This window comes from Tribolium castaneum, chromosome 3, assembly GCF_031307605.1.
Source record: "Tribolium castaneum strain GA2 chromosome 3, icTriCast1.1, whole genome shotgun sequence".
Taxonomy (NCBI): Eukaryota; Metazoa; Arthropoda; class Insecta; order Coleoptera; family Tenebrionidae; genus Tribolium; species Tribolium castaneum.
In genome coordinates, this window is record NC_087396.1 from 13,556,514 (window position 1) to 13,577,112 (window position 20,599).

The 20,599-nt window shown below is 35.3% G+C and overlaps 1 protein-coding gene and 1 long non-coding RNA gene across 2 annotated transcripts in view; both read left to right on the top strand.

Annotated features, from left to right (window-relative positions):
• LOC664151 (KH domain-containing, RNA-binding, signal transduction-associated protein 2) overlaps positions 1–20,599 on the top strand; it is a 77,674-nt gene that overhangs the window by 43,314 nt on the left and 13,761 nt on the right. The window contains exons 3-5 of the mRNA XM_970165.5: positions 4,453–4,553; positions 7,819–7,935; positions 10,173–10,319. Coding sequence (XP_975258.3) covers positions 4,453–4,553; positions 7,819–7,935; positions 10,173–10,319 — 365 coding nt within the window. The remainder of the gene's footprint in view (positions 1–4,452; positions 4,554–7,818; positions 7,936–10,172; positions 10,320–20,599) is intronic.
• On the top strand, positions 8,070–8,524 carry LOC135265648 (uncharacterized). Its single transcript, XR_010333391.1, has 2 exons — positions 8,070–8,152; positions 8,211–8,524. It is a non-coding gene; the product is annotated as an uncharacterized LOC135265648 (long non-coding RNA).

A 20,599-nucleotide genomic window follows, 5' to 3' on the forward strand; every position in this document is an offset into this window, starting at 1 on the left:
TTCTGAGCAATTTTGGAGAATATCCAACTTTTGAATTACAATATAATCTCTTATTTGCTGCTTAAACCTTTTCATCAAACTTTAAACCATCTTTTGTCCTTGTAATTAAAAATGTTAAATTTGAAGCCGTTGTTCGGATTGAAGCGTTCGGAAAAATGCGGATATCCTAAAAGTAGAAATTGAATACATTTGAATACAAAGTGGAAACTAATATTTGCATCTACTTCGAAACAATAAGTTATAATTGGATTCGCGTTGGCTAACCCGTATTGCGAAGTTGTTTTTGGCTATTGTTTAAATTTTTCTGGAGTATTTACAAACCAGATGTTGCAGACAGAAAACCAGCTGCCACTTTTTTACAAAGCGGAACAGGTAACTGTTTTGAAAAAGGAAAAAAAGCGAATTTGGAAACAAATTTGTAGAAGCGTATATATTATCGAGGTGTTCTGCGCCTCCCCCGCAAATTTAACTGACAGCAAAGGATATAAATTTCTTCACCACATTCTGCATTCGCTTTTTATCGCCTTCTCTATCAATTTAATTCCGCAGCATAAAAATGATTTCCGAGCGTCATTAAATTGATTCATCAATAATTCAACAAGTTTATAAATGAAACAATAGCTCGATCTAATTGTTACTGACAACTGCCTTAATGCTACGTTGACCTTTCGAGTAGCGATTTTAATTGGAAATTGGATATGTGGCAAAAATTCGTTGAACGAAGTCAACTTTTGACAAGGTCTGGAATACGTTCTTATTGCTTTGACAAAAAGTTCCACACTCGTTTAATGACATATGCAAAATCATTCTCGCAAATGAGGCAGAAGTGGCACCAATGCCAGCTGGAAAGGTCAAAGTGCAAGCCCAGATTCTGGAATAATTCGTTTAAAAATTGCATTGTTTGAACAGGATGCATTTTACGACCTGATTAACAAAATAACGAAATACAGAATAATGCAGGAAACGATTCTCTCTGTAATCGGAAAGCGTCAGTATTAACTAGCAATTAAGCTGAGGGCGCTGGAATAATAACGAATATGGCGTGTATGGGAGGAGCAATAATTGATGGCTGTATGGGGGCATACGCAAAAGCATGATTTACTAATCACAAGGGTGGGATTTTTCTCTCTGCATCCACAATAAGTGAAACACAGTCATTAGGAGATTACGGAATTGTAATTGTTTAGAAAAAAACGCAATACACGTACACTTTTCCAATAAATTTTGTTGGCTAACTGAATTGAAGCTGAAAATTCTTCTGTACTCGTTTGACAAACCGGCGGCCTTTGTGCCCACTTGTTCTATTTAAGCCGTCTCATTAATCATAAATGAAAGAATAAGCAAATTACGCGGTCCATTTTGCGACAGGAAATTATGGTAGTGGTTCTGATCTCGAAACCCTCAAAACGATACAGCCACGCAATATTGTTGGTTTAGGTTGATTTAGCGTACAAATTTAGTGCTGAGCCGTTACAGTCCACTGAATGTGAATTATAAATGCTTCTGGTTACCCCATATTTGTAAGAGAACCCTGTTAAACTAATATTAGAACAAGTCACTCTCTGGTTACACCGCGGGTAACGATTCACTTTTCCTGCTAAATTTATAACAAACTAAAGTTTTCTTGCTCGATTTTAATTAATCAAATCCATTCAAAATTTCCCGAAATATTAGCGCCGGTTTTTAAGCTAGTCATACAATATGAATACAAAGGGTCCGTTCCCGGTCGTGAAAAGGGTCAACATTTTGCGTCGAATAGTTACATTTTATAATCCACTATCCCCGTCCTACGGCTAACATCTCCGATGTCAAATTATATTATTTTGCCTCTGTATATTCCAGGTTGTTAGGCTGGTAAATTATGAATTATGTAGCTAATTTCAGGTTTTAGTTGGTTGTAAGCGTAACTTTCCTTTGTGAAAATTTGTCTAAAGTGTGCTAATGATGTAGCCATTTGGGAAATTAATGGTCGAAAATGATGTGGATGTCAAATGTCGTGCTTGCTGGCTGAAGAAAGTCTCAGATCACATATTAGGGACATAGTAAATGCTGCTCCTGCTCTATTACTTACCGTAAAAATATTTCGGCTAACCGATAGCGACTTTATGCTCGTATTTTTCACAGTTCATTTTAGGGAACACAAAGCCATATAAAATTTATACCTTTTTTATTCAGCATCCGTTTCATTAACTAGACCATCTTATTTTTCAGTTTAGAACCACATTATAGCAACTTGATTCGGAGTTTTGGAAAAATGTTGGATAATAGGCATTGAACATGATCCATTAGCAGTAATAGCAGGTCAATAGTGCAACTCGATAAAATCAAATGTGGCATTAATAATCCCAGTAAAGTTCGACAGTTTCAGCTCGAGGCCTTTAATGCTTGATCATTAATGCTACATTTGCTAAACTGCAAAGTAGGTTGTAAAGAAAAATTGAAACAAGGATTTCCGAGAAGTGTACTCTGCTGCATTAAATCACTTGGCATTTTGAATCGATGCAAATATGCGATTTCTGCTTATGATAATGTTCATGGTTAATCGCGTTTTAAATTTTCGCCCCTTTCGGGGATCGATAAGGCAAGTCACGTACAGATTAACACACTCGTTAAATATTGGCACGTAGAATTATATTTTTCCACGTTCATCAGATTCAGTTCCATTTATTCGGGTTTTATGGCTGTTTGTTCGTTATCAATTTTGTACACAGTGAGAAAAATACGCAAAACCGAAGAGTGGATTTCGTAATTCCAAAATCTCGTTTGATTTATGGAACCGCTCGGCTGTGAAATAAAATTATAAAATCTTGATCGGTTAAGAAATTGAAAATTGCGAGACAATGCGTAGAGCGCATTTGCTACCCTCAAGTAACAGGTTGCAGGGTGTTTGCCTGCTTTAGAGCTTTCTCGAGATCGATCTGATGCAATCATGGAGCAGTCTCAAAGTACTTGTAAAATCGCATTGAGCGCATTTGTTTTGTATTGTTTGTACACTTCGGACGCTTTTAGTCATTAAAGCTAATTTGGAGCTTCATGTGGAGGTTCCTACAAAGTTAGATTAAATTCAGTCCCAAGTGAAAATGCATAATACGATTTACCATAATATAATGCTTCGATTTAATTAAATATGGGAAAAGGGATCAAGTCAAACAACAAGAAATTTCACTGACGGTGAACATAAAAGATCGGTTCTAGTGTCGAGGTTAACTGAGCTTTTAGAATTCGCAGCCGCTTAGAAAGAATTTGATGGAATTGGTGATGTAAATTGGGATTGTTATTCAACCCACCGACTTTGCCTAAAAGATTTACAGTTTGGGTGATTCGTCAAAGAGACTTTGACCAGCTCCGATCTGTTCCGAATTCCTTTCCCAAAAATTGGTTCGCCACAGTGCCAAACATGTTGAGCTCTGAGAGGATTAAAGTGTTATCTTTTAAAAGAAAGAAGGTTTGCAAGTTTTAAGCATAAATGAAGCAGGTAATAAAGCTTTTATTTTCTTCCGTTGCTTTCACGCAAATGCTAGTGCAGACTGCACACCACCTGATGCATCTTTAGTCCCCGTCATGGGTTCACAATCTAAGGGCTTTCCTGTCTTTATGCAAATGCTCTTACGAAGGTTATTTGAATAGATGGCGAATGTAAACCTTGTTTTAGAGGGGTCAATTGAAATTGCTCTTCGAGGATATGTATATACTAAACATAAGATGGGAGATTACCGGAGATAATAATGTCAATACACGCAAATCTTGGGGTTCAGCTGTACATGTTTAGGAAAAACTTAAAACTTTGAGTAAACACGTGTTGGCTTTCGTACAACTGTGTAAGCTTGGGAGTTAGTTGAGCTTGGTTGTTAATGATTCCCAAAAGTGATAGCGCCGAGCAATTTTCGTCAAATTGAATCTCTCATGCATACTAACCCTCCATTTTATAACTAGTCCCAAAAGATAAGAAATTTATTTTCTCTATTCGAATGAGTGTACCGACGAAATACCGGGCCTAAATCTGAACGAACTACAATTCTCAGCTTCTTGTTATTTGTTACCCTTCACAAAGCGCGATCTGATTATGTCTGGGTTTAGTATTTTTTATATTTCAGTCACATATGCATTAATTTAATTTATTCAATGTTTGGAGTGGATGCGCATTTATGAATTATGCATTTATATTACGCACGCAAGTAGTGCAGAATTAAAATTACTGATATTTCAACTAGACGCTGGTTTCATCCAAGTTTTGGAGAATAGACTAGGTACGAGCACTGCTTGTCGGTAACAGAACTGTTTGACATCGATCGTAATCTATTACGCTTACGGGAATAATAATCAAGAGCAGTGCAGCATCAAGTAATTGATTTGAGCAATTTTTGTAGTTGCATTAGTTGAAACGGAGTCTTCAGTTTTTGTGTGACAATTTGTGCCAAATCCTTCTAACCAATTTATTTTTTTCTGTTGCAGAAAGTAAAGGGAGCGAGAGTAGAAGAATGGTAGACATTACGAGAGACAAACCGATAAAAGTGGCAGTCAGGGTAGTTGTGCCTGTACGAGACCATCCTAAAGTAAGTTATAATTACTTCGTTTCTTAATTCTTACTTCGTATTCTCGCCGTAATCGCAGCAATTTAATTTCAATTAAGAAACGAAATCTTATTTCTTTCATCATGAAAGTTTTTCTGTGGTATTGTGGCGGAAACCAGAGGTGTGGGTATTTATTTTCGTGCAATAATAAAATTGTCTTGAGAGCAGTATTCAAAGGCCGAACTAGTACATAAACTGCAATACTGTTTTACTATGTTGGTTCTGTGTAATATTGTAGCCGTGTGTTGAACTTAACTAGGTAAATAAAACTGAACAAATCTTTGGGAGTTTGCTGGTCCCATGTGTACTCACTTTAGACTTACAGGAAGTTATGCGAGGCATTGTTATAGAAAACAAATCCATAGTATCACGAGTTAGACCAGATCGATATCAACGAGAAAACCATTACAAATGTTCCAGCTTTAAAGTTTGAAAATCGCTCGTACCTATAAGTAAAATTTATAAAACTTCTTCCGTCTATTAAAAATTAAAAGGGAGGATGTAGAAAGTTTTAATCGAGGAGTAAGTGCAGCGCTGACCATTAGTTACAGTTAGAAAGTTGAAATAACTTTCTGAGGTCTTCATACTTCAACGGGAAGCTTTATACACGAATTATTCGCTTTGAGCTAGTTTGAAAAAGTTTTACCAAATTAAAAATAAACGTTTTAAATCAAAACACTTGGTATGCAACGTTGAAAGCATCGGAACTCTAACTTTGAGAAGGTACAATAAATTCCCCCAACAAAGGATAATTCCATTTGCTCTTTTTATTTTAAGAGAGTTGTTGGTCACCGAGTTTAAGAAGTCGGTTTTTTGCTTATTAAGGCGTTAACCAAAAGACAGTTTTAATTAATCAAGTTTGGGGAACTCACTATTGAGGGAAAAATGTTGCTAATTATTTGCTCAGTGATTATCTCGTTCTCTAATGAGTTTCAATATGTTGAGTTAATTAAATCAATTTGGTAAGTTTAATTAGTGTGCTTATGGGTTAACAGGGTGATTTCGGAGTTTTACCATAAATCAAGACGTCAGCAATTTATCCCTTGATAACAAATCATTTACTTGATTAAGGCACTAAATGTGGTTTAATTACTCGCGATTTGGGTGATCATCTGTAAAGTCACAACAGATTTTTTTGGTTAACTTTCCAGCGATCAATCACGGGAATGGATAGCTGAAAAAAGTGATTTTCAAACAAACAAATCTATTTATATTCCCTCCGATGATTTATCTTGTTTGTTATCAAACAGAGATGTAGTAATAAATATCTCCCAAGTATAGTTTAATCCTATTAAGTTATTAAGATTCTTCCGGAAGCTGGGACTTTTAACCCAGTTTGTACATACATACAACTTGAATATTTCATCCTGTCAGGGAAACATGCTAAACACTAACACTTGGTCCATATGCCAGCGAAAACTTTGTAAAAATACAACGCATTGTTTCAGAGATAACCTGAATAATTTATAGCTTCGTTTGTACCGAACAACTTCAACTTCCATTCAAAACAGGAAAATCTTCATATATATTACGACGGCAGGCTGTAGATCAATGAATTTTTCCGGGGGTGTCGCAGACACAAGAATTTTTTTCGCAGAGTTACGATTATTTGATAATATAAAATTATAATAACATTTTATGGCGGGAAGGCTAGACCCGGAGCTTAAATATTCCATCCCCATAAAAAGGGAAATACGTCTGGGTTGCACTGGCAATAAAATGTCTTCACTCAGTAGTGACAAGTGCTTAGAATAGGTGGACTAACTTGAAAGAAATTCATTTTTACAGTTCTTCTGTGAGTAAATGAAAGCTATCTGATATTTTCCACCGACAACCTTCTCCAGGGGTGCTCGGTTTTTCTTAAAATATGTGCTTGCCAGGAGTTATTAAATTAACATATCGTGGCGTAAATTGAGGTTGTTTAAAAGCGTTCTCAGCTTATTCATTTTTGAGTTTTTCATAAAGGCTCAAAATTACAGACTCTTTTTTAAGAGGTTTACATTTCATTTTCACTTCTGTGACACCTGATTTCGTACTCTGAATTAATTAGACCAGCTTAAAAAACAAACATGAACATTTAACTGTTCCAAACATGTTAATCACATTCGATTTAACTTTATTACGAGTTTGTGTATTCTGGAAGTTAGCTTAGCAATTTCTGATATGTTTATTTGCTCACACATCTGCGATGCCTCTACTACACCTTTCCAATTTAATGAACGCATATTTACTCACTTCACGATTAATAATGCCGTCAGTTCCAAAATCAACAAGGGTCCTTATTGTTAATTGTCTTTTGTGACATTGCTTATATTAATAATTTGAACCAGAATCAGGGTAAATATCGGATAACAAGCACTATAATCTGGGAATTCGTGCTTGCGCAGCATCTGAGTGAATTATCACTTTTGCATGAAACAAATATATTGAAAGGTAAGGATTATGCGGGATGAAAGTCGCACGTATATATTTTACGAGGGCACACAGGTAGATCTCTGTTAAAAAATTCAGTACACTTTTCATTCGCTGCTCGGATCGCATCATATCAGGACAAATTGTTATTCCATCTTTCCAGAAATCTAGAAGAATTTCTTAGTTGTTTGGAATTTTTGATGATGTGGACTAGAAGAATATTAATTCTTCGTTTCTTTGCATTTTTCTTAAGAGAATTGCATTTGGTACTTTGTTCTACAAATTAGATCAGCTGGTAAAGAAATTGGAAAGCGAATTGCGGTCTGAAACAAATTCTTTTGAATAAGGTGTAGTTATTTTTCCGAGATGTCTTTATAAATTATAACAAAATTTATTCGCAATGGTCTCGGCATTACGTCTTTGTCTAAAAACAAAGCAAACTTTCGTGGATTACTCTTACTTTGTACTGAATTAATTAAGGTATGTTTTCGCTAAGCGCTACTGTTATCCAGATAAAGCAATGAGATGAATGTATGAAACGAAGTTGTCAACTTGCTTGTAATTATTTCTCTTATCTCACCATGAAAGTTAGGTAAATGATTTCTGCCATCGCGTGGATAATTGAAGCCGACATTAACTGCAAAAAATCGTCTCGGCGGAACGCGATTTTTCCTCATTTTTGAAAATTTAATAGCTTCTGAAATTAGATGTGTAATTGCTTGGAACCCGTTAAAAAGGCGGTAGACAGTTAAATTAATTTCGTCGCGTGTCCCATGTACTGATAGAGCGGTTTGCTGTCGACTTCCTCACATTACAATACGATTTTTTATTACAGTTTAATTTTGTTGGTAAACTTCTGGGGCCCAAGGGTAACTCGTTAAAAAGACTCCAAGAAGACACCATGTGCAAGATGGCAGTTCTCGGCAGAGGGTCGATGAAAGACAGGCACAAGGTAAATGAAATTCCGATTCCTCCCCTTTTGCATGAATTGAATTGACTCAAAGCTGTTAAAAATGGAAATTGCATTTATGTAAAAATTATAACAGTGTGAATTTATGGCACATTGTCTCTCGTATCTTTAAAAGCAATTTAAATAACTGATGCGGCTGTGAAACAAACTGACAACTCCATAATATGCTTTGTGTCACATTTTATATCAAAAACCTCAAGTGTGCAAGTCCTGGCTATCATTTCGAATCACTCAGTCTGTTAAATTTAATATTTTAGCACGTAAAGGGCACCATGTTGGTAAATACTGCGGAAACTCCACATGTTGTCTTTACAATTTCACGCCTTGGAGACGCTGGTATTCGTTTTGACGTTTGTTATTCATCCATGGTACATACGACTTATCACTCCCCGGAGTTCGAGAATTCACACCGAATTTGGGTTCAGTGTGTCGACACCATACATATGTATCAACTAATATCCGATGGCTGAAATGAAATGTTATATTCATAAGTAACAGTGCGTGAATCGCTCCTCTTCTGTCAGGCCCGATTGTTACATTTATAATTAAATCCGCTGCTCCCTGGTCCAGACTTGTGTGTTTAGACTTTTTCAGCCGACTTCAGCACTCGATTATTATTTTTTCAGTTGAAGACTAAAGTCATGAATTTTTACCATTTTTACCATTCTTTTCTAAGTCAAACACTAATAATATTTTGCTCTAGTAAAGGCTTCAGTTCAGATAAAGTCAATATTTCTTGGTTCTGTCCAAAAAAGATTGTGAAGCGTAAACGTCACAAGTAAAATTGAATTCCAGTTTGATAAACAAGGAACAGTCCGAGTGGTTTTTCCAGAAATTTGTTGCAACTTTTTGTGTTTTTTACAAATGACTGTTAAAATATTGAAAGGGTGAGAGATTTATCGCTTGTGAATTTTATTATTAATAACATCAAGAGCGAATAAATTTTATAATGCAAGTGTCGACTTTTCATATAAAGTTTTTGGGTAGAGAATACGTAAGTGTGTCCTTAATGGAATTTTTATTAAATATTTTAAAAGAGCACTTTTACAAGCTTTTATGCTTTGACACAAAACTTTCTAAGAAAACTAGTTCTTTAAAGTGACAGAGATTGCTTTCATCTTTTATCGGCTAAATTTTTTCCGAGTACATCTGGAATCATCTCTTCGCTACATTTAAAGGAATCTCTGCATTTTAGTTCCGATGTTAGCAAAGTGGAAAATATTGTAAACATGCGCTTTTATTGGTTATTATTTGCATACTCAAGAAATAGTTCGAGAGAAGCATATAATTATAATTATTGATAATTAACAAGAATATCGTGAACAATAAGTAATTAAAAATTAGCAAAGGAAAGGTAAGCAAAATTCAATTTTCCCACAAAACCAGTTCAGTCGTGATAAACCGCATCCGTAAGTGTACATCGGGGAACACAATTCTTCGGAAAGAATTATTATATAGATTTCACATAAAACACACGTATCAGCAGACGCTTACCCTTACCTGAAACCACAGTTTTTATATACGATACGTGAATTAAGCCGCGATGCAAGCGTATTTTTCGTATTTTCGTAAATCACCTCTCGTTTAGATAAAGTAAAAAGACGAATAGGAGCTTCTTTTAAAATCGCTGTATTTTTTGCAAGACTGCAAATATAAATGTCAAAGTTTACACCCAAGAGAGAATGTGTTTCCAAATTGAAAACTCCTATTAGTGTTACAACACGTTTAGCACGTGTAACATTGTTAAAGCTATTTAAGCTCTGCACTAATTCTGGCCCAAACTTGTTGGAAATGCAGTTGTTTTTTCTTTTGTTCCGTCCTGTTCAGGCAAACATAATCCATCAATAACTCGAACTGAGATTAATTTACTTTATTAAATGTTTGATTTAGTCGGGGAACTATATTGATTATTAGAACCTGGGGGTGTGATCGATTAATTTAGTTAGTGGGAGTCGATGAGTTAAATGAGCCGTTTAAAAAACGTGCATTTGCAGCCATAATGCACCGAAATCAATAATTAACGAATATCTCTGTTTGCCCCAGTCTGTAGTAAATTTCATGACAGCTCTTTTATTTTCATTTCCCCTCGAGAAGTCTTTTATCTAAAGACGGTAGTAACTTTTCTTGTAGGTGTTTTCCTTTTACGTCTATAAAGTAGTGACTTGGCGAAATAGCGTTTTCTAGGCGCTTTTATAATTAAGACTGAATATTATTCCCAGGAAGAAGAACTGCGAGCGAGCGGCGACCCGAAGTTCCAACACCTGAGCGAAGAACTGCATGTAGAAATAAGTGCTTTTGCGACTCCTGCTGAAGCTCACGCCAGGATCGCGTATGCTTTGGCGGAAGTGCGAAGATTTCTTGTTCCGGTAAGTTTGAAAAATGTTCAGCCCGGGTTATCGTTCCGACTAATCTCATAGATGTTTTAATTAAATCTAAATTGCCTGGCACATCCGATGCATGTTTTCTGCACTTGGCGGAATTAAATGAATTATTTATAGGCAACAGTTGTAATTTCGCCTCTCTTTGAAATTAACGTTTTGTTCTATGAGACACTAACGCCGTTACTGGCGCGGCCATTAAAACGCTGTTGCAATATCAAGTTATGATAACTTTTGATGCAAGCTCGTAAAACCAAATGAATTATTTAGGAATACAAACCCATTAAAAATTTTACTACCCTCATCGACCGAATTGACAAAAATTCGCCGATTCGGTTCGGGCTGAGAGCCGGTGGATGCTTTACGATTTTCAATTAATCTCAAACAATTTGATTTTGGGAATAGTGGGAATGTTTTATTTAAGCGATTCCATAGCGAAATGGGATATGGCGATAATGTGCGATATTATATAATAGCGAATGTAATTACCTATTTCGATCATAAAACGAATTATTACACGAGTTAAGTGAGTCAGAACTCGTATATGTCAAATTAAAGCCATGTAATCAAAAATACGACTAATTTTATGATCAATTAAATATTAGAGGGCGACTCGTGGTCGTTGCAAATTACCAGAAGTAATTTATCTCGGCTAATAATGCGCGGCCAACGGAAAAAATAAGATAATTATCTTCGTCAGTAAAACATGAGGAGAAGGGTCTTGTTAATTTATCAATTTTCTTTTACGAGCCGCACTTAAGTAATTGCAACTTAAATAAATAGACACTCTTTCTGACTTTTTGCTCGATATTTTCACGAGCAAAATATTATTTACAGCATCAAATGCTTGAGCAGACGCTTTTAAACTCTCGTTGCAATAAGAGAAATTAAACGAGCAAAACAAAATAGCTGCTCAAATGCAAAGAATCTATTTCTATTTCATGTTGACAGAAATGAGACCTCACAGAAATCACAGCTTAGTGGCAGATGATTGAAGATCAAGACCGTCTGGCACTATTACAAGACGCGACGAAATGTCTAGCACTGGTATTTTTATAATTATTCACTCCAACCTTGCATCGAGTAAATTTTTGAAAAATTGCAAGCACTTTTGTGCATACTCTGGATGCAGATAGTAAAACTACTGGTTCAATTCCACCTTAATAGTACGTAGTACATGCTCAGCGGGATCGTGATCGGAAAATTTGATAGGGTCTGAAACAGCACAACTAGCCAATATCTTCACATTACTACAACCGAGACTAAACAAAATAATGCTGTAATGACACAAAAAACACATATTGTCCGTTTGCGCAACATTTTCATGTCTGGATGTCATTAAGACCCCAGCAAACGTTACAGTTTTCATGCCGTGCACATTCTTTCATTAAAACTGAGAATTATATCAACGTAATCAATTTTTCTGCCAGCTCTGACTGACACGTCTAAATGTTCATCTCAGCTCATCTTTGCGTCTTGTTAAATCATCCATCTTACAGCTCTTTTTGCGCACCTATCGTGATTTTTTCCTCTGTAATATTTTATTTCTAGACTTCAATCAAACTACGAGCTTCAATTCGTGTCACTCAAATTATCTCAATTCCCTCCTCAAATCTCATTTTGTTTCGGGCAAATAACTGAAATTAGTACTGTATGCTTGAACAGTTTTTTTAATTCGCGTTTTTCATTTTTATAACGCTACAAGCCATGAGCAATATCCAAGTGAGATTATCTTCATAAAATATCCTTTTATATACATTGGCTTGATTTCATTGATGTGAACTCAATCAGAAAGACCGATCATCAATATTATTTGCTTTTTATTAACGCTGGGCCGGGTTTATGAGCACAAACGTAACTGTATTTATTAAATTATGTATTTTCGTTGTGATTAGTGTTACACTTTATTGGTGTATGGGCGGAGCTAGCTTCCAACGATGAGGGAAATGGCTTTTCTCGTTCTCAAACACTTTTATTAAATCTTCCTTAACAAGAAATGGGAAGTAAAAGAGCATCAAATAAAAACGTATAAGGGCTTTTTAGGCCTACTTGTATAAATTTCAAAGAAATTGGATTATGTTCAATTGGAATTTGGAAATGTCAGGAGATAATTTGCGTTTGCCGAAATAAAATTTGCAACAAAAAAGTAGAGCCCGAAATGTTGAACTTTTCAACCGCAAATGCAAATTTTTTGCGGTCGATTACACTGCATATTTTGGAAATGGGATATTTGGAACGATATTCCCTAAACAGATTTATTCCGCGAGTTAAGCGTTTTTTGCTGTTTTATTAACTTTGTCAGTGTGGGTACATACGCCAGTTAACCACACTTGAAACGAACTAAGTGCAATTAAAAATGCAACACCTAACAAAAACTACTTAGTAATAATTTGGGTGCGAGTTAAAATGTAAGAAATAACCAAAATTTCGATTTATTCTTTAAAATACGACAAAAAAGATATTTTGTATCAATTTTTACTCCGAATTTTAGCCTGCGACCCCTAAAAATTTGCCTAAACTTGATATTCACCACACGCTTGAGCATATTTGTTTATATTTAGATGAATTATGATTTGGCTTATTATTCCAGTTCGGCGTAGGAGTGAACCTGTCTTAGTTATTAGTATAGTTTACACGTACGTCATCAAATTTCTCGTGTTAGTTTCGGTTGCCTCACATATGGGTGGTTTAGTGCCGGCATAGTGGAGGATCTTTCGTGCCACTCCCTGGAGAGGTGCAGCGATTCTGTCGCTTCCGCTTTCCTGCCTCGATGTCATATCTTTTTGTACTTAATAAATTGTCCTTTCACATAAATTGACACCTAGTTTAAGTGTAAACGACGCGAAAACGGAGTGAAAATATTTGCTCAGGGCAAAGATTGATTTGTAAGTTTTTTGCACAAACCATTGAAAATTATTTTTATTTGGCTACTGCAGTGGTGCTTGCGGCCATTAATATTGTATAAACGAAGCCTTCTGTATCTGCATAATGTATACGTGCTGGGCGGAAGCAGCTCTTTATATTTAACAACTTAAGATTGTTAGCGAAAGCTCCGATCGTAAATCAATGGTATCGGATGGTTACTGCTAACCTTTGCCAATACAAACGGAAGTTAGATTATCTGGCTAACGGCTGAAATGTGCGTTATTTATTCACAAGTTCCGTTTCCACCTAGATTTAACAGCGACTTAATGGCGTAGTTAGTCGAGTATTAATTCCGGGCAAAGTCGTCTGGCCATTTGTCTTTTTATGCGATTATTTCTGTCTTTCATTGCGGATTAGGTGTATTGTAGCGCGGAAAAGAATGGGTAATTTCGCTGCAACGTCTGGTGGCATCCTCTAAGTGCCTAATTAAACCCAAATGCGGGCCCAACAGTAAACAAACAACTTGTACATATAATTAACAATTGTAGCAACCGCAGCACCGAATTGTACTTATCCATTTAAAGGGCTAATTATAGAAGACGCCCTTTCAGTTTCAACTTGGTTAATTGTTCTCGTCTTTGGCGGTTGTTTGTTTTTGATGAGTGACATACTTCGCACTGCACGTCCGCCATTTTAAATGCGAGAGCCACATTATTGTTGCGTAACCGACTCACAACTTGAGCTTAATTACCACCGTCTAACGACACATCCGTCATTACACCATTCGACCAAATTAAGCCAATTCGACGCCTTTCACAGTTTTTAGCTACAAACGCTACACATTTTCCAAATTATTAAAATGTGCAATATTCTGAAACACATTGAATGATTAAAAACAAATTACAGCTTATAATCCCTTTTTATGTCTGTTGTGTCCAATTTTTAGTCCCTTTGTGAATATTTTAATATGGGTGTGAGCCGCATTATTGTTAATAAGGGTGTTTTATTTAAAGGTTAAATGTTTGATGCAGTTTTGGCAAAACATCTGTAAGAGGATGGTTTAAATTACCTCAATTACTTTCAGTGCGCAGACTGCGAGTATGCAAATAAGTTTCTTGTAGTGTCAATTAAGCGTTATTACCTGAAGGTGTAATGTTCTTAAAATAACACGTATTTGCAATTCCGTACCCGCCGCGGAAATAAATATTTCGAATGTAATTTCTCCTATCCCGGCGCCTCCACCATTTTTAAATTGTCTCAAAACTCGCTATGCAGGTTTTTACAACCGCTGTCATTATTCATCAGAATGTCTGGTGGGATGACCGCGTGTGCGCTTGTTGTTAATTAAACTTGATGTTCCGTCTGTCTCATTGCACAGTTATTCTCAACTTGAAATAAAACAGAATGACATGGCGTTTAGTTAAAAACAACACATGGAAAGTTGTTATACTTAGTTGCTTCTTTTCTTCATTAAACTTTATTATAGGTTGCGTTTACCGTAACGATACAATTAACTGGGGTATAGTCGTTAAACAAATTTTGTAAACCGTCGTTTTGATAGGCGAACAAAGACGAAAAATTTTAATTTTGTTTCCGAAACCAGTTTTAAAATTGCCCGAGGTTGTAAAAACGTAGGAAAATAATACCTAGTACATACAACAAAAGAGAAGCAGTTAACGCACTTTTCTAACCCAAGATTAAACTTTTTTACAAGAAAATTCTGTTTAATCATTTATAAAGCTAAAGTAACTCACTCATCAAGTGAATAATTTAAAATGATGAAAATCAATATAAACTGCCGCATAATAAAGCTCCTCGTCATGCAAGTGTCATGATATGGCCATCGCTTGTCAGGTATATACGTCTCTTTAACGTTTCTTTACGTATCAGTTATTTAGACAAAAGTTACGTCGGGTTTCAACTTGAAAAGGGAATACGTTTCAGTTTCCATTACACAATACAAATTTCAGAGCAACATGGATGGGTCGGAGTTTGTGTGTATTATACCCGATAAAATTAAAACAGTTACACATCAATCTGAACTTACAGTCAAGTAGTTAAACTTATATTATTATGATAATGCTTTGCACGGATATTACGAACGGTATTAATCAAGCGGAAAACTGAAGTTATTGTAGTTGTATAAAATTTTACACGGCATAATTACCTTAGTTTTAACAACTTCAACTTAATTTAGCTTTATCAACGTTGCATGTAGTCGGCTCGCTCGGTTAATTTACAACTTGTTTCAACTTTCTTGAATTTGTTATGGTAAATAAACAAATTGTTTTTATTATAACTGTAAACAAAGTAAAAAGTGTGAAAATAACAAAGTGTTTGGTTTTACACGTCGTTAATACGCTGGAAATCCGTCTCAGGATGGGAGGAAATATTACTTTTTAAATTAAATTGTCTTCAAAACAAAACACTTTATAGCATTTTCAGTCAGATTAATGCTGACTGAGAATTGTCCTCTCTTACAAAAATAAATTAATTAAATTATGATAAAAATGCTCCGAGTTTTCAACTCTTGATACTTATTTAAAACTGAAGAAAAGTTTCATCCTGTGGCGTAATAAAAAGTTGAGGCGTCTACTAATACCGCTGTTTCGTTGGCGTTTTTGTCTGCTTTTAGCCGTGATAGAATTAATAATATTAATAATAATATGAAAGTTTACTGGCCAAAAAGTGGGCCATTCAGATTGAAGGTTTGTTTGTTTTAATTTTGAAAATGGTTTCTATATATTTATTTTATTCCGATGAATAGAAAACATTATTCATTAGCATTATGCCCGAGGATAATCTAATAAAATCAGATAGCATATTTGATGTCGCATTGTCTGATTTCTATTCGTGTAATAATAATAATAATAATATCGTAACTTATTTTCATGAAAAATATTGAAAAGTGCAATCTCGACATTTCAGAATATTTTATTGACGAAAAGCCTGTAGATGTTGCGTTTTTGTATCCGGAAAAGGCATATAAGAATAGGCTATGTTAAAATTGCTTTCGTAACTTTGGACAACTTTTCTATTTATTTAGTTATTCTGCAACTTTCAAGAGTGAAAGGAATTTTATTTTCGCCAGTAAGATAAAAATGTAGGTGAAATGACCCGCATGAGCGTTTTGAACGGTCACCTGCAATGCAAACGGCTTTGTTTGCATTCGGGTTTTTGTGAAAGCACATAAATAAAGCTGGGCAGGTAGGTTTGTGAAAGATTTGGAATTGATTTAAATCACTAAAGCGTTCAGTAAACCGTTTATGTTTTCCCGATACAACCTTGCGGTGCGTCGGTGAAATTTTTCATTAAACGTCCAGATTGTGTCATCCTGTTTACCACGTTTTCCTGGAAAAAACATTCGGCGGCAATCACTGCTGTGGCGCCCATTTCGGGCGCTCTTTCACGCTGCAAATTCACTTATCTGATTGACATCACACACGGACTGCATTAGATGGCGATTCGAAACGAGGACAGTAATTATTATGAGCGGATGTTTCATAATGGTTGCCCCTGAAAGACCATCAGGAGCATGTTGTTTCTCTCGAGTGGTGGTGCGTCTCCATGGCGACGCTCACCCTCTTGTGAAATGCTGGACTGTAGTGGATGTCAAAACTAGCTCGCTGTTACACCTGATGCCCACTGTAGCCTTGTTTAAAGAGCATTAGACGGCGTGCGGCTTGATTTATTTGGGTTTCGATTGGTTATCTGCTTTGTGGCCGCAAATTCGATTCGACTTTAAAGGCATTAGAGCTTCTTCGGCTCAGTTTATAAGGGTCTGGCTTTAAATGCCCGAGGCATGCCGCAGGCGCAGGTATGTGTAACGTATAGCGCGAGGAAGTGAACACAATCGAATATAATTTAGCACATCTCGTATTCTCCGCAACCACTCGGATTTCAGGAGAAGTGCCAGCTTCGGGAATCAATCAGAACATTAATTACGGGGGCAACGAAACGCGAATTAAACTGAACACGTTGCCTTTATTAGCTTTGTGTCGACTTGCTTTGCGGATTAACTGGAACATTTGTGGGCTGCTTTGGGTTGGGCAGTGAGGAGAAGAAAATTTGTTTAATAGCTTATTTAATTACAAGCACATCGTCACGCCTAATGAAAGCCCGGAAGTTTGCCTGAACTACCAAATGTGTTATTCAGATGTAAATCTCCTAAAGAAGTAATCTATTTTCAGGACCCACGCAAAGTGTTGCTGTTTACAGGCAAAGCTTCTCAAGCGTTTGAAATGTGACCAGTACAGTAGAACTGACATTTATTGTTACAAATAAGAGCATACTCGCACTCTTAAACAACTCTTTTGGCGGAATAATTTTACAATCGCGTTTCTCAAAACGTGCGTAAATAATTTCCCAAGTATTATTTGTCATACATGAAATTATGGCCACACACGTAAGATTTACAGTCGGCTTTCACAACTTCATGAAAATACTAATAAAACTTTTAGCCGCAATTATTGCTGACTGTTGGCCAAAATATAGCTTTCAGCTTTCGGCTCTAAAACTCATTTTTAATACAACGATGTGTGTGGTAAAGATAAATTATTAGTACCTTCTTTTATGTAGTTCTGACTTAAAGCCAGGTAATCAAAATGTCAACCCCATGTCATGTTGCTTTGATAATGTTTAGATTTATTTAGTTCTACTAATGAAAGTTATATATTAGAGAGTATTTTTACGTTTTCTGCTCTTACAAACAACAAGTCCCATTTATTCCTCTTATGATTTTCTTGTCATACTTGACCTAAAGAATCCTTATCGAACCGAATGCCCACCCCTCAGCTTACCTTTTTACTGACTACTGAATCTGATATAAAACTTTCATTTTCAAATTTTAATCAAGTTTTAATTAAGATTTTGTGATTTAGACAATTATGAGTTTGCTTTGTTTCAATAATGCACTGAGTTTAAACAGTCCACTGCGAGCAGTGCATAATGTCTTCTTTCAACACATTTCGGTAAAACAAAGAAGTTCGATGAAGCCACTTCCTCCACCAAAAATAAAATGGAATGAAACGAAAGCTTTCAGATGTCGGCGCTTAAATGAGTGACATGATAAAGGAAGCCGAGAAACAATTACATTAAAAACCGTAAGAGAATGTTTTTTGTCAGACGTAATAATAAAACCGCATCTGTACCTTATTTACACAAAATTATTCCCCATTTGTAAAAATGTTGCGTTGCGACAGTAGAGTATGATTTATTTCTAGTTACATTCCACAAACATTTTTAAATTGCATTAAAGATTAGAACTGCGCTTTGTTCTTTTATCCTTATGCATTTTTCCCGGAAAGAATGAAAGCATATGGATTATCTTTTTCAAATTGCGAGCACATAACGAGCTAGAGAAAATTACAATTTGAAATCTTCTGATGGAATCCCAGTATTCTGACCTAATCAAAGTGAATTTACGCAAGCTTTCCTTGTAAGTACAAGTACCGAGTCGTCGATACTTTCTTCTTATTTTTCCCTCAAATATGAACCACCTTGAGACCACTTTCGTAAAAACTTTAAAGTTTTAAGTATCACATCCATTACTTGTAATGTATGTTATGTGTATGGGCTGCAAGTATTTTATATTTAGTTCGTTTCTATATCTCCCATGTCGAAAATAGTGGCATTTAATTCATTAGCCAATGATCGTAACCATCAAAATTCAATTTACAGTCATGAGGAGTAACATAAATTATTGTAGGTTTTGTAATGCAGGTTCCAAACGAACAGCGTTTAATATTTAGGTCTGCAATTCCCTTCTAAATTTTATTATAATCATGTCTCCTACCTATCGGAATTATTCGTTTTAAATCCTTCAAAGTAGATTTAAATTAAATTAATCCTAGTGTTGTGTAAATAGTTTTTGTATGAAACAAATTAATTTTTAGTAAATACTTGATTTTTTTCCGCTACGTCAAAGAGAATTTAAAATATTAAAATTGTAATCAAATGACAAGGTTTTGTTAATTAAAAACGTTTTTCCAATTTTAATTACAACGACCAGTGTTTATAAACAAAGTCGGGTGAGTTTTAATTTAAGTCAGCAAACAGAGGTGTAATCAGTTTGTAAGCATGTTATTGTGGGTTCATGTACAGAGATTCCATGAATTGTGTAAATAAATGCAGGTCTTTGAAATTAGTTCATTCTTGTTAATCGATTATATCAAACTTTCTTCTAGGTAAGTAAGTATAGACTAAAGGAATAAAACAAACAGGTGGGCAAATCATTTACAATTAAAGTTTTGATAATTCCCGTACCATAATTAGATAAAACTGGTGATATTCATTTATTTAACCTGCAGCATCCATACTGGTACATGACAACCACAAAATAAAAATAATCTAATATTAAATTAATATAATGTCACGTAAATACTGTTTGAAAATAGTACCTGCATTGATCGATTAATCCTTGTTCATTTTTTTAACAGCGGGTTCTATTTTATCAAAAATATCCTGTATTCTGTAACAATATTATTACTAAAATCCTTTAATCACGATATCACCTTTAATAACCCGATCTGGTTGCTGATATTAATTCGAGTAGTAATAACAGTTAGTGGTAATATAATTGCACTGCTGTAGTGTGTAGGTAATACACACAAAATTGCTTATAGCGATTGATCTTAGCTCTATATTAGAAAATGCTTCAAGGAGTAAGAATTTTAATAAACCATAGATATAAGTATGGGGCAATTAATAATTAATAAAAAAATTTGAGTTTTCCACAAACGAACATCCCAATAAAAGTATTCTATACGTTTCGCACATACTGCTGTTCGAAACAGTTTCTTAATAAAAGAACTACAACCTACAGTGGAAGTATATTTGCTGTGAGCTGGAAATTAAATTCACTGTCCTCAGACACAAAAAAGCATAAGCGAGAGAACATGACAAGACGACAAATTGTAATAAAAACTTTACTTGTTTCCTTGTTTTATAGCCGCGAGTCAATGAATAAAAATATTCTAGCCACTGGATACAGCTGTTTAAAAACTTGTAGAAAGATTAAAACAGAATAACGTTTGTTGCAATTAAAAAGTTTTAAATTAGATCTTTGGCGTTACTACATTATAACTTTACAAGTAGGTGAGATAGCTTTTGCAACAGTAACTTTTCCAAGAAACCCCGGAAAATTGAAACAGCATTGAATGCGCCAACTTGGGCACAATATTCTTTCGAAAGAAAAAGGATCAAAACCTGTCAGTTGCACTGCATAGCAACTTGTGATTGGTTCAGTCGATTTTTTTCGCAAAATTGGCCTCTGAATTTATGTTACTGGCAAAAAATCGAAGAATGGAGCTTAATGATAAACGGAACTTGCCCCGAAGAGGTGATTTAATTTCCTCTATTTTTAAAGTTTAATCTGAGGTTTACTCTATCCATTTACACAGACC